A 14,646-nucleotide genomic window follows, 5' to 3' on the forward strand; every position below is an offset into this window, starting at 1 on the left:
GATGTGATTTCTAATTCAGGTAGTGATATCTTGTTATGTTTTTTATGTGAAATTTTGGGCTTATAATAAATTTTATTGAGTAGTAAGAATAGTAGCATAATTATGAGTCATGTGGTTCTATTTAGAGACAGGTATTCTTTAAGGATGGTATGGTCTTTATAGTGGCTTTTGTTTCTTTTTCAAAAGTATAAACATTTATCATATAATAAAGAATTTAATGGATTATAGTGAAATTACATATTCTTCAGAAAATCGCACCTCTTGTAATTAGGACCAAATTTTTGGATAAGTGTCAGAAGTGATAGTTTGAGTCCATAAAAGATTAAAATCTTTGAAATGTACTTGCTATAACAAGTCTGCAAACTGCCTATTTTTGCATGGTTAAAAAAATTGAAAGAATAATACTTTGTGACATGTGAAATTCAAATTTTAGTGTCCATAAATAAAGTTTTATTGGAACACAGCTGTTTTTGCATTTTAATGGCAGAGCTGAGTAGTTGTGACAGAGACCCTGTATGGCATTCTCAGCACTTCATACAGCTCTTGGTGCACTACAAATTTCAGTGCTGCAGTTATAACTTGATGGTGTTTGAGTGCCATGTGTATTGCCAGCCTGCGATATTTCTTTTATTTTTTTTATACCAGTGCATATCTATCATGTCAAAACAAGAAAAGAAAGAAAAATGGACTATGAGTGGCATACTTTTAAGGCACAGTGGAGTGTGTATTATTTTGTTGAATCAGAGCAAAACATTTTTTTTTTTATTATGCAGTGACACTGTAGCTGTTAGAGAAGAATATATGTTGACATTATTAGACTAAGCATACACCATACTTCTCAACTCTCAATTTTCTCTCTTTATTTCTATATTTCTTTTTTTTCAACCCTCAATTTTCTTAAAGTAACAGTCAATTTAAAATGGAATATCTTATCACAGCATAATTTCTTCATAAAAATAAAAATTGAAAATGAGACTGCCACCAAAATAAGTTTCCAAGTGGTTCATTTGTTAGCCAAGCAAGGAAAGCCATTTACTGATGGTGAGTTAATTAAATTGTGTTTGATTGTAGCAAAGAAATGTGTCGGGGGGGGGGGGGGGCGGAAGGCGGCGGACAAAAACTTGTTTTAGACCATAGATTTTTTTGGGCAAGAACACTTGATTTAAGAATTGACGACATTTGAAGTAACATTAATAGTGTATTAAAAAAACAAGGCAAGTGGGGCGCCTGGGTGGCTCATTTGGTTAAGTGTCCGACTTCAGCTCAGGTCATGATCTCATGGTTTGTGGGTTCAAGCCCCGCATCAGGCTCTGTGCTGACAGCTCAGAACCTGGAGCCTGCTTCAGATTCTGTGTCTTTTTCCTGCCCATGCTCTGTCTCTCTCTCTCTCTCTCTCTCAAAAATAAACATTAAAAAAAACCCAACAACAACAAGGCAAGTAATTTATAATGGTTTTCCTTGGCTCTTAATGAGTGAACAGATGTTATTGAGACTATTCAGTTGTTTATTCAAGGTGTCAATGCCAGATTTGAAGTGACAGAATAGTTAACCTCTGTGAATAGTCTGTGGAGAGCAACTACAGACGAGAATATTTTGAAGTTGAGAAAATACTTTAGTACGATCTGAAGTGGAATCTGCTAAGATGTGCTACAACTGATGGTGGTAAAAATATGTGTGGAACAGAAAAAGGCTTAGTTGGACAACTTTACAAGGCTTGTACAAATGTGAGAGGTTCAAAGCTATGGTTATTTGTTGTGTTATTTATCAGTAGGTACTTTGCAGAAAATAATTTGAATTCATTCTGTGTTCTTGAATCAGTTTGTCAGTGGTGAACTTCATTTGCTCTCATGGATTTAACTAGCATCAGCTGCCTGAATTTTTGTTAGACATAGAGAAGCTGAATATCTTGACTGGCTTATTAGCAGTGGTAAGTTTTTTTGCAATTTTTTGAGTTTAGGACTGAGATTGAAATTTTTCTGAATGAAGCAGATGGCCTTTAACCACTAGTCAAATACTGATTGGCTTTGAAATTAGCTTTTTCTGGAGATTTGGAAATATTTTTAAATAAATCAGACCTAAAATTATGAGGCAAAATAGTGCTTTCATGTGAAATTTAGCTGCAGTGAAGTCATTTCAGTGGGAACTGATGTTTGAAATCACAAGTAACATCAAGCTGCTTTATACATTTCTTATACAGTCAAAGTGAGATCTTCATTCCCATATGAATTTGCATTAATATATTTTTCATCATAAAATACAGCTCCAGCAGCATTTTTCAGACATTGATGCAAGTGCAAAGAAAGTTTCCATATCTCAAAATCCACTTAATTGTGCATTTGAGGAACTTCTACCTAACCTTCAATTGGAAATGATTAATCTGTAGTGTAATAACACATTGAAAGGTAAATATCAAAGGAAGAATCCAAGAGACTTCTGTAGCTGCCTTCAAAGTAATGAATATACTCAATTAAAATCATATGCTTGTGCGTTGATTTCAGTATTTAGCAGTACCTATGCGTCAAAACAACAACAACAACAACAACAACAACAACAACAAAACAGTTCAAAGATAAACACAAAACCTGATGAACATTATCAGTTGAGTATATGCAATAAATTTTGATGATTGGAAACTCAAATTAAGTAAAATGTTACCACTTCCCAATTCCATTATTTTTCATTAACTGACTTCTATTTTATAACATTAAAAAGTATTATACTGTTATTATTATATCCTGAATTTATCAGTAAAAAGTTTGAAGTAAGTTTTTCTCTCTCATGTAAGTATCTACATGATTTTGCCTATTGGCCTGCAAAGACTGAAATACTTACGATTGGGCCCTTTTCAGAAAAGTTTGAGAACCCAGATTCTAAAGTAGTGCTTCTCAAACATGAGTGCACATAATAATTACCTCAGGGTCTTGCTAAAATGCAGATTCTGATTTGGTAGGTTTGGTATGGGACCTAAGATATTGCATTTCTTATAAGCATCTGAGGTGAGAATAGATGCTACTGGTCATTGACTGCATTTTGGGAAGCAAGGCTTTAGTATTCAAGGTTACATTTTTATTTAGATGAGTACACTAATATTTGTTATGCATCTATTATTTGTTATGAATTATACCAAGGGTTCTTGCATATATTGCTATTAAAATGTCATAAAAACTTGTTAGAAGGTGTTAAGGACTATAATGAGGTTGGGACCCCTAGTAAGGAGTTTTGGTTAGAAACTAGTTGTTTGTTTGTTTGCTTTTCCTTGAGTGTATAGCGTATAGTGTATAGTGTCCTGTAGGACCTCATGGGGAAGTGTTGAGGTCTAGAGGAAGCTATATATCTAAGAAACAAAAACAGTCGGAAACAAAATACATTATTAGTTGGTCAGGGTCAAAGCAGGGACTTAGGTTCTCATCTTCCTTGCTAAATTTCAGTGGGCCATCAACCCATTACTAAGCCAAAGAGTAGAAATAGTATATAGCACATAAATGTTTTGCAAATATTTTCTTCCTGTGTCTTGCTTGCCTTTTAATTTTTATGTTAAAATTTGAAGTCCTTTTTATTTATTTTTAAAAAATTATTTGTAAGAATTGTGATAAGATGTACATAATGTAATATTTACCATTTTAACCATTTTTTAGGTGTACAGCTCAGTGCCATTAAGTACATTCACATTGTTGTACTATCATCACCAACATCCATCTCCAGAACTTTTCTGTCTTCCCTAGTTGAAACTCTGTATCCATTGATCACTTAACTCCTCATTCCACCATGGCCCTCTCCCTCTGGCAACCACCATCTACTTTCTGTGTCTGTGAATTTTACTATTTAGGAACTTCATATAAATGGAATTACATAGTATTTGTCCTTTTGTGTTTGGCTTATTTCACTTAGCATAATGTCTTCAAAGTTTATCTGTGTTGTGACCTCTGTCAAAGTTTTCTTCATTTTTAATGCTGAAGAATCCATTCTTTGCATATACTACATTTTGTTTATCCATTCATTCATCAGTGGACATGTAGGTTGCATCTACTTTTTGGCTGTTGTGAATAATGCTGCTATGAACATTGATGTACAAAGATCTATTCCAGTTCTTGCTTTCACTTTTGTTGGGTGTATATATACTCAGAAGTGGATTTTCTGGATCATATGGTAATTCTATGTTTTAATTTTTTAAGGAACTGCTATATGGTTTTCCATAGTGGCCGTACCAGTTTATATTCCCACTAGCCATGCACAAGGGTTCAAATTTCTCCATATCCTTTGTAATGCTTGCTATTTTCTGTTTTATGGTAATAAGCATCCTAATGCATGTGAAGTGATACTTCATTGTGGTTTTGATTTGCCTTTCCCTAATGATTGATATTGAACCTCTTTTCATGTACTTACTGGCCAGTTGTATTTCTTTGAAGAAATGTTTATTCATATCCTCTGCCCATTTTTAAAATTGGGTTGTTTGTTTTTTGTTGTTGGGCTGTTTGTTTTTTGTTGAGTTGTAGGATTTATTTCTGGATATTAGTCCTTTATGAGGTATATGATTTGCAGATAATTTTCTCCCATTCTGTTGGTTGTTTTTTGGCTTTTTTGATAGGGTCCTTTGATACACAAAAGTTTTTAGTTTTGATGAATTACAACTTACCTATTTTTTCTTTTGTTGCCTGTGCTTTTGGTTTCGTATCTGAGAAATCACTGACAAATCCAAGATCATGGTGCTTTCCCCTGTTTTCTTCTAAGAATCTATAGTTTTAGGTCTGTATATGCAAATGTGAGATCCCTTGGATATCAAGAAGGAATAGGATGAAAAGCAAAAATTGAAGGCTTTAGCTTTTTAAACATAGTTACTTTTTGAGTTGAAAGAAAGAAGAGTGGGCAGGAAAGATATATTTAGGTACAGAGATGCAAGTAAGCATGGTAGGATAGTCGTTATCCATCTAGTCTTATGTCCAGATAAAGATGAGAGGTAAGGAAAGGAATTTTAAAAGATAAGATCTTTAGGAATAATTGTTAGCCTTTAAGATAGAGGAATGCCAGAGTATGTGGAAGGGGTCTAGAGTAGTTTGAAAATGTCCACGTGTGATTTGGGATTCTGATAGTATTTTCCTTGTTCCTTTTGAGAACCACTCATTTATTGTTAGTTCTAAGGTTTTATCAGTAGAGAATTGACAGACATAAATAAAAGAATTTTACAAGTTTAATTGCACTTTGGTTAGAGTTTGTGATGCTTTAGTCTACATACTAACAATTGCATGAGGATGTTAATTTTTCCCCCTTAATTCTCCAGTGATTGTTTAGTAATAGATGTTACTTCAATGATCTTTTTTTAATATATGTATGTTTTTCATGTACTTGATAGAAACTGAAAACTATCCAATGTCCAAAAAATCTTTGCGATGTGACAGTCAAAAGAATTCTTCCCAGTTGAAAATGTAGTCAGATATAAGGTATATATAAACAAAATAATTACTAATGTTACTTAGTGTCAAAATTCTGTATAAGCTAAGAATAGGGAGATTTTACTAGGAGGGTGGTGTTTTCAGACTGTGGACCCATGGTCCATTAATGGCTCATGAAATCAATTTAATAGCTCACAACCAGTGTTTTCTCTTTTCTAATAGACAAATAGAAAATAATCGAGTGCACTGCATGTGGTAAGAAGTATTTGTAGAATTTTTTAAAAAGTATATTTATTTATTTATTTTGAGAGAGAGAGAGAGAGAGAGAGAGAGAGAGAGAATATGAATGAATCCCAAGCAGGTGCCACGCTGTCAGTGCAGAGCCTGACGTGGGGCTCGGTCTCACGAACTGTGAGAGCATGACCTGAGCTGAGATTGAGTCAGACACTTAACCAACTGAGCCATGTAGGCACCCCCGGAATTTTTCAATATATGTATGTATATGTCTGTGTACTGATGTGTGGAAAATATATTTCTAACTGTGGATTGCAGTCAAAATTGTTGGAAATCCACTGTAGATTGTTTTGTTAAATGAGTGTGGGACAGGACAAAAATTTTAAAGTCTCTCTCATCTGTTTGTAGAATTGATTCATTAAGTTTATATTGACATCTCAACTAACCATGTCTATGTATTTGTGTTTGTGTGTATATGAAGATATATATGTGTATGTTTTTTTTTGTTTTGTTTTTTTTTCCTAATAGTTGCAATGGATGAGCTTCATAGTCTGGATCCAAGAAGGCAAGAATTATTGGAAGCTAGATTTACAGGAGTTGCAAGTGGGAGCACTGGAAGCACTGGCAGTTGCAGTGTTGGAGCAAAAGTGAGTAAAATTGTGATCTTCATTTGACATTCTTTCCTTGTATTAAATGATCTAAAATATATTTTGTAAAGGATCCCTACATATGTGCTTAAAAGCAAATTATTACTTACTGTAATTTTTATAATGTATAGGGAAAAAGTATTTATAAATCTGATTTTTAATACAGCATAACATGCTTTGGGAGCATTATGTTATATATATATAATATATATGTGTATACATAATATATATGTATATATAATATATATGTGTTAATATATATACGTTAATATATGTTGTTATAGCTTAACAGGTTTCAGGAGTAAAAATGAGTTTAGTAGATTGTAGTTCTTTTCTCCCATTATATAATTTTTATTTTTCCTGTCCTTTATCTCTTCCTTGCCCCTGTCACCCTTGTTCCTATCTGTATATGTTCTTATTTGTACAGCAGATAATACAAATAAGTGTATCTGGGGACGCCTGGGTGGCTTAGTTAAGCATCCAACTTCGGCTCAGGTCACGACTGTGAGTTTGAGCCCTGCGTCCGGCTCTGTGCTGACAGCTCAGAGCCTGGAGCCTGCTTCAAATTCTGTGTCTCCCTCTCTCTCTCTGTCCCTTCCCCACTTGTGTGTTCTCTCTCTCTCTCTCTCTCTCTCTCTCTCAAAAATAAATAAACGTTAAAAAAAAAAATTAAGTGTATCTGTTAGGCCTTCCAGTGATAGACATCAGGATGTCTTCAGCTCCCCATTACCTCACACGGTAGTAACTTTAATGTACTTGTTCTCTTATGGACCTTTCTGATCATTTATTGAGGTTATGTTCCCAGGAGCAGAACTGCTTTGTCATAGGGTATGTATAGAGTTAAGTTGAATAAATAGTATAAGATTGCTATTCAGAGCAGTTGTATACAACTAATCTGCTCTTTCAACAGAATGCATGAGCATTTATATAACCCTACATCTCAGAAATATTTGGCATTATCTGGATTCTTCATTTTTGATAGTGTTTAACAGGTATCTCAATAGTATCTCATTTTTTCACTCATACCACCAGTTATTTTGAACATTTCTTTTATATGCTTGTTGGCTTTTTGGGAGTCTCTTATAAATTGTTCCAATCAGGATTAGTGATTACTTTTTCAAACTGAACTGATTTTCCCATGTTCTTTGTATATTCTACATAGCAATTCCACGTTAGTTGTATACAGTGCAGATAACATTTCCCATTTTGTCATGTCTATCAACTTTGTTCATGGTATCCAGCATTGTACAGGATCATTGTAGACAATTATTTAATTTTGTTATAATCAAACTTACCAATTTTTTTTGCCTTAGAGCCTATAACTGTAAAGTTTTAAATAGCTGTTGGTATACTACGAAAAACAGTCCTCATCATGAACCATCTGGTCAAATAGGTCCTTTTGCTATTTTTACATTTTAAGTTATTTTGCTACTAATTTATAGCAGGAATAAAAGTATGATGAAAAACAACTTTATTAGAAATTTCAATAAGAATTTAAACATACTAAAAAGCTCTTTGTGTCAAGTAAATCTTGGTGCACAAGCAGCACAAGCATCATAAAGGATGAAGGCTATTGTCATGCATCCTTTGAGCATGAAGTGGTCCACGTTCCTGTAGAAGAATATTAAATGGTGAAATTCTTCAGTTAAATGACTGATGAAAATTCTGTTTCCTTTTTTTCCTTAGAAATGCGTTATCTGATTCATTGATTCTTGAATTTGGGAAAATTCATCTTGGGTAATAACATTCAATGACTGAGATTTTATATGGTCATTGCCATCAGTTTTAGAATCTAGAGGTGTTATTGTTATCTCTTTGTTTTCTGATTTGTCTTATAATTAATTATAAAATGTCTTCTTCTGTCAATTTCTTCTCTTGACCATCTTGGGTGGAAGATGAAAATTTCTTGATTCTCCACTGGAGTCAGTGCAATCTAAAATCAGTCTGCAATGATGTCTCCAGTCTTTCATACGTTCTTGGAAGATGGTGCAGTACTTTGGGCAAGACAAGAAGATAACTGAAAGATGATAATTTATTTCACTACTGTGTCACTCTTTTAGGTCATTAACTCTGTATTGTTTTTCTATTTCTACCGTAAAAAATTACCAGAGTTGCTTAAAACAACAGACATTTATTTTCTTAAAAGTTCTGAAGGTCAGAAGTCTGACATTGGTCTCATAGGGTTAGAATCAAGGTATGTGGAGGACTGGATTCCTTCTGTGGAGGCTCTAGGTGGGGATAATTTTCACTCCCTTTTATAGCTTCTAGAGCCTGCCTAAATTTCTTGGCTGGTGGTCTCCTTCCTCCATCTTCAGAGCCAGCAGTCATACATCTCTCTTACTGTTCTTTGGAAGTCACATCTCCCTCTGATCAGTCTTAAAAGGTTCTTCACTTAAGTATTCGTGTGATTAGAATTGGGCTCATGCCCATCTGGATAGTCTGGCGTAATTTCCCCAATTCAAAGTTCTTACCCTTACATGTACAAAGTCCTTTTTGCCATATAAGGTAACATTCACAGGTTGTAGGGATTAGGGTGTGAGCATCATTGGAGGTTCATTATTCTGCCTATCGTATCATCATTCTTCTATTTTTTTAATGGTTTTTGGTTGTTTCAGCATAGTTGGGAATAATTGATGAACAATGATGAGTAATGATGAAGTAATTCGAGGATGATGTAATAACAAAATATAGGAAAAATTAGATCCATAAGATCACATAATATATTTTAAATTTGTGAAAAGGTCCATTGGATGTTTGGTGATTAATGACCAGATAGAATGCATTTTATTCTATTAAAAATAAATCTTATTTTTATGCTTTGGATGAGCTCTAAAAAAGAATAAAAGTCCCAAAGTACCAATTTTTACAAATAGCTAGAACTACTCAAAAACTCAAACACTGAAATTGGGTCCAGTGGACCATGAGGTATTTTAAGAGTTAAATACATCTTCCCCACCCCTGGGCTACAAAGATAATTCTACAGATTCTTCTGTTAATTTTATAGTTTTACTGTCATATTTGCACTTTAGGCCCTATCTTTTATATAGTATTGATAGGGACCCAGTTTTATTTTTCACCATCTAGTGAACCAGTTTTCTCCACAAGACTTCTTAAATCATCCGTATTTTTCCATTGATTGGTGATGCCACCGTTACCGTGTATGTTAAGTTGCCATGTCTTTAGGTGGATCTGAGGTTTCTCTTACATTCTAGTGGTCTGTGTTCCTGTCCCAGTATCACATTAAAAAAAAAATACTGTTGTATTTTTGTATGTTTTTTTTTATATGGTAAAGCAAGTCTCTTCTTTAATCATCTTTTCTAAGGTTGAGTTAGTTATTTATGGATCTTTATTCCCTCATAAAAAATTTGAGTATCTCTTCACTTGCTTGTTAACATTTGGGAATTTTTATATAATGGTTTATTTGTATTTTTATCCTTAAAAGATTCAAGTAGAATTCTTATTTTGAATACATTGAATTTATAGATTAATTGAGGGAGGAAAGAGAAAGAGTAAAGAGAAGGAGGGAGAGAGAGAATCCTAAGAGGGCTCTGCACTGTCAGCGTGGAGCCCATTGGGGGCCTCGAACTTAGGAATTGTGAGATCATGACCTGAGCTGAAGTTGGATTGATTAACCAACTGAGCCACCCAGGTGACCTTGGAGGTTTTTGAGTTTTATAGTTTGGTCTTGTATGTAGCAGTCTTGTTGTTGATTTTTTTTTTTTTTTTTTTTGGTTGTAACAGTTTGTTGATTCTCTAGGTTTCTCTAACAAATCATATTCTTTCAAAAATCATTTTATTTCTTACACCTCATCTATGTATTTTTTCTTTTTATTGGTCAGGGCCTTCAGAAATGGAAATCCTCTATATTGTTTTGAGTGGTATTTATACCACATAAGCAGCTGTCAAATCTGAAAGGAAGGAAAAGCTTTATTTGTAATTTTCAAAATATTGTAAGCAACCCAAATGTCCTCATCTAAGAAATGGATTAAAAAGTGTGATATATATATTTGTACAATGGAATACTATTTAGCAGTTGATGACGACCTGCAACAACATGGATGAATCTCAAATGGATGCATTATGCTGACTTTTAAAAGAAGCCAGATTCAAAAGGCTACATATTATAATGCTTATTCTACTTTTTTTTTTTTTTTTTTAAGTAAGCTCTATCCCCAATGTGGGGCTCACACTCACAATCCCAAGATGAAGAGTCACATGCTCCAACTACTGAGCTAGCCAGGTGCCCCACCTTTATTTCCTTTTTAACACAAGGGTTATTAATGTGGGATGTTTTAAGCTATTCTTTTGTTACGGATTTCTAATTTATTGCATTACATTTTGAAAATACAGTTTGTATGACATTAATTCTTGAAGTGCGCCCTGTTTTATAAACACTTCATATCTAATAACTCTTAATTTTATTTGTTCAGATCTTAGATATTTCCTTGTATTGTCAGCTTGACCTTTTCCCTGAGTGGTGTATTAAAATCATTAGCTGTATAAGGAATATAGTCAGTGGTATTGTAATAGCATTGTATGGTGACAGATCGCAGCTACACTTGTGGTGACCATAGCATAACATATAGAGTTGTTCAATCCTATGTTGTACACCTGAAACTGATGTAACATTGTGTGTCAACTGCACTTAAATAAAAAAAAAAGATCATTAGCTGTGATTATTGATTTATGTATTTCAGCTTGCAGTTTATCAGCATTTGCTTAATATATTTTGAGGCTATATTTTTACATGCATACATCTTTTTTTTTTTTTTTTTTTTAAATTTTTTTTTAACGTTTATTTATTTTTGAGACAGAGAGAGACAGAGCATGAACAGGGGAGGAGCAGAGAGAGAGGGAGACACAGAATCTGAAACAGGCTCCAGGCTCTGAGCTGTCAGCACAGAGCCCGACGTGGGGCTCGAACTCACGGACCGTGAGATCATGACCTGAGCCGAAGTCAGACGCTTAACCGACCAAGCCACCCAGGCGCCCCTACATGCATACATCTTATTCTGTTCTTTCTATAACTAATTATTTTTTCCTTAATTATTTGTTTTTTTCAAATCTTACTATTTTCGGCCTTCTTTTGGTTCATTTTTGTCTTAGATATATGGGTATATGTTTTTCTATTTTATTTTTACTCGTTTTAATTGTATTTCTTTTGGACCACATGTCTTTTTTTTTTTTTTTTTTTTTTTTTAATGTTTGTTTAGTTTTGATAGCAGGGGAGGGGAAGAGAGAGAGGGAGACACAGAATCTGAAACAGGCTCCAGGCTCTGAGCTGTCAGCACAGAGTCCAATGCGGGGCTTGAACTCATGATCCGTGAGATCATGACTTGAGCTAAAGTCAGACACTTAACCATCCAGGCACCCCAACTGCATGTCTTTTTTGATAGAATATTAGTGTTTTTACCTGTTAAATGGTGGGTTTAGTCCATTATATTTATTGTAACTATTGTTATTTTCTGACTTGGCTCTGCTATCTATTGTCCAGTGTCTTCTAATTATACTTTACTTTTATTTCCTTCTATCCCTTGCTTTCCATTGGACAGATGGAGTTTTTCCTGATGTTTCGAGATTACATGTTCTATTTTTAGTATTATGATGATACTCTATACTCATGTGTATATTTATACTAATTATATTGTTTATATTAATTATATTTATACTCAAACTGGTATTTGTGTATTCCTGCAGGATTTCCCACCCAGCCCCTATTTTTTAAATAACTTTTCACTTTGAAAAAATATTATGCCTATAGAAAATTGAAAATACCGTACAAAGAATACTTGCATATTCTTTATCCAGATTTAAGAGATGTAATCATTTTTGTGAAATTTTGCTCGTGTGTACACAAGCCCCTACCATCTTTCTCTAATATCACTGTGGTCTCTTCAGTGAATGTGAACGGACTTTTCTCTGAGGGAGCTGTGCTTCATTTCGGTGGGGAATGGTACTTAGGAACCAAGCTAGGTATGCTTGTTATGTGGTAGTCTTTTGGAAGAATGTCAGCTAATGTAGAAGGAATGTGGAATCAGGAAGTCAACATTCAGTATTCCCTAGCGTAATTATTATTTAAGGCAAGGATTATCAGTGGATGTTAAAATCATTTAGTAAAATGTTTCAGAGACTAGTGTATTTTCAGGGTCTCAAATTTCACCCTATAGATGCGTTATTTATTACAGAAGAGAAAATGGGTGTTTAAAATGGAGAGATTTGTTAGTCACCACCATAATCAAGGTCAAATTTTTTATTGGTAGTGACACAGTCTGACATTAATTAGGTGCACTCTGAGGAGATGCAACAAGAGGAACCCCTATAGTTTTCATAGTGGAATTTTCTTTCTCCATAGTGGAAAAATTTTATTTGAATTTAGTCATGATAAAATACTCCTGCAACATCCTGCTGGACAACTGGCCTGGACTCTTCAAAGTATTCAGTCCCCTGAAGAATGAAGTGATGTGGAGGAACTGTTCTGTCTAGATTGATTGAAGTGAAAGAGACATAGCCAGATGCAGTCTGTGAATCTGTGAATCCCAATTGGCTCCTGAATTGGGAGAAAAATAGTTATAAAGAATGTTTTTTGAGACAGCTCAGGAAATTTGAGTATGGGTTCTGTGTTAGATGATGAATTAATGTTGGCTTACTGTTCTTTGTGGATAGCCTTCCATTTTTAAAATATCCATTTAAATTTAAAAACAAATATAGATGAAGCTACAGAATGTAAAATACTGTTGATCAATGACTGTTACAATGATTTTATATAAATTGCTGGTGATAATGTGCCTGTGAAATGCAGTATTGTTGGGTAGGCAATTTTAATAGTGGTAAACCAGGAGTTGATAATGTGGAAGTAAAAGCACAAGGATCACAATTCTGATAGTGATGGTGCTCTGGGAGAGGAGGAATGGGAGAAAGGTAAGAAAGTTGTTTAAGAGTATAGAGTAATCATAAATTTGTCTATATTGAGGTATGTTTGCTTAAAAGTAGGAAAGTAATAAGTATAGGCAACAGAGATACTGTAAATAGAACTTTTAAATTACTGTGACAGGGTGTAGAAGGTGGAATAAAAAGAAATAATCCAATAAAAGTGAGGGAGAGAAAAAAGAAACAAAAAATTCTATTTTAAGCTGTTACATAATGTGGAAAGCATAAAGCCAAGTATATATTATCACAACAAATGAGACTCCATCTATAGACTGTTGACAAGAAGCACTTCCCAAAAATGACAAAGATTGGAAATAACTGAAAAGAAGATATTTCAGATAATCATGGAGAACAATTAAATATAAATTTGAGATCAGTTTCTTCCCAACTCGGAGCCTTCCAGAGACTTCCCATCACACTTAAAATAAAATTAAATGTCTTCATCACACTGTAATAAGACCTTCTGATCTGACTTTAGACTAAATACCTTATTTAACTAACAGCCATTCCACTATGCCCACATTGTTATATTTGCCACTTGTCTCAAACATACTTCTCCCATCATCATTCAGATGTTTGCTCAAGTGTCACCTCTTCAAAGAGGCTTTCTCTGTCTGCCCTATGTAAGAAGATAGCTATATCACTCTCCCCCTTTCTCCACCTAATTTCTAATTTTCTATTTCCTTACATACTACTAGATATTTGTTTGTTTATTGTTTGTTTCCTTTCTTGTACAGTGTTAAACTCCATAAGCCTTGGAGTTAAGTCTTTTTTTTTTTTTCATTGCTATATTTCTAGCATCAGCAATAGTACTAAGCCTATTCTTCAGGAACAAAAGCCTGAATGGTACAAAGATAGATACCTTTAAGGACTAATAATCCATAAGGAAGATATGAAAATTATAAACTTTCACATGTCATACAGTTCTAAAAATACATGGTGAATCTATTAAAGTGTAATTATAGTGAAGGATTTTAATTCTTTTAAATTTTAAATTCTTTGAAATTTTGATTGTTCAGTTATATTTATATATGTATATATATATATGTATAGATGCATGTATGTATATATATATACGTGCGTGTGTGTGTGTATACACATATATATAACAGTAGGCTATACAGGATTTGCAGTTTGCACAATATAATCTATATGCTTGATTTGATAGATAATGAACACACATACAATAGTCTTCTTTATTTGAGGATTTTGTAATTGCAAATTCACCTACTTGCTAAAATTTATTTGTAACCTCAAAATCAAAACTCAGATTGCTTTTGCCAATCATTCAAGGACCTGTGCATGTGCAGTGTTGGAAAATTTGAGCTGCCTGAGGCTGAACAAAACAACACTCCGTGTTTCAGCTCTTATACTTTAAACAAGTGTTCTTTTCACAGTTTACTCAGTGCCATGTTTTTCACTTTTTTGTGCTTTTTATTGGTAATTTTGCT

General features: G+C 33.8%; 1 protein-coding gene across 5 annotated transcripts in view; it reads left to right on the forward strand.

The window, feature by feature from the left end:
- The window catches only part of TLK1 (tousled like kinase 1), a 190,975-nt gene that overhangs the window by 83,768 nt on the left and 92,561 nt on the right, over window positions 1–14,646 (forward strand). For 3 of the 5 annotated variants that reach the window (XM_060621612.2, XM_060621609.3, XM_081796367.1), the window contains one exon: window positions 6,150–6,268. In XM_060621612.2, coding sequence (XP_060477595.1) covers window positions 6,155–6,268 — 114 coding nt within the window. In that variant the 5' untranslated portion in view covers window positions 6,150–6,154. Of the gene's footprint in view, window positions 1–957; window positions 1,042–5,347; window positions 5,436–6,149; window positions 6,269–14,646 lie in introns of those variants that run through there. The other 2 variants (XM_081796368.1, XM_060621614.3) reach the window with 2 other exon arrangements.

The sequence above is a fragment of the Panthera onca genome, chromosome C1 (assembly GCF_046562875.1).
Source record: "Panthera onca isolate mPanOnc1 chromosome C1, mPanOnc1 haplotype 2, whole genome shotgun sequence".
Lineage (NCBI taxonomy): Eukaryota > Metazoa > Chordata > Mammalia > Carnivora > Felidae > Panthera > Panthera onca.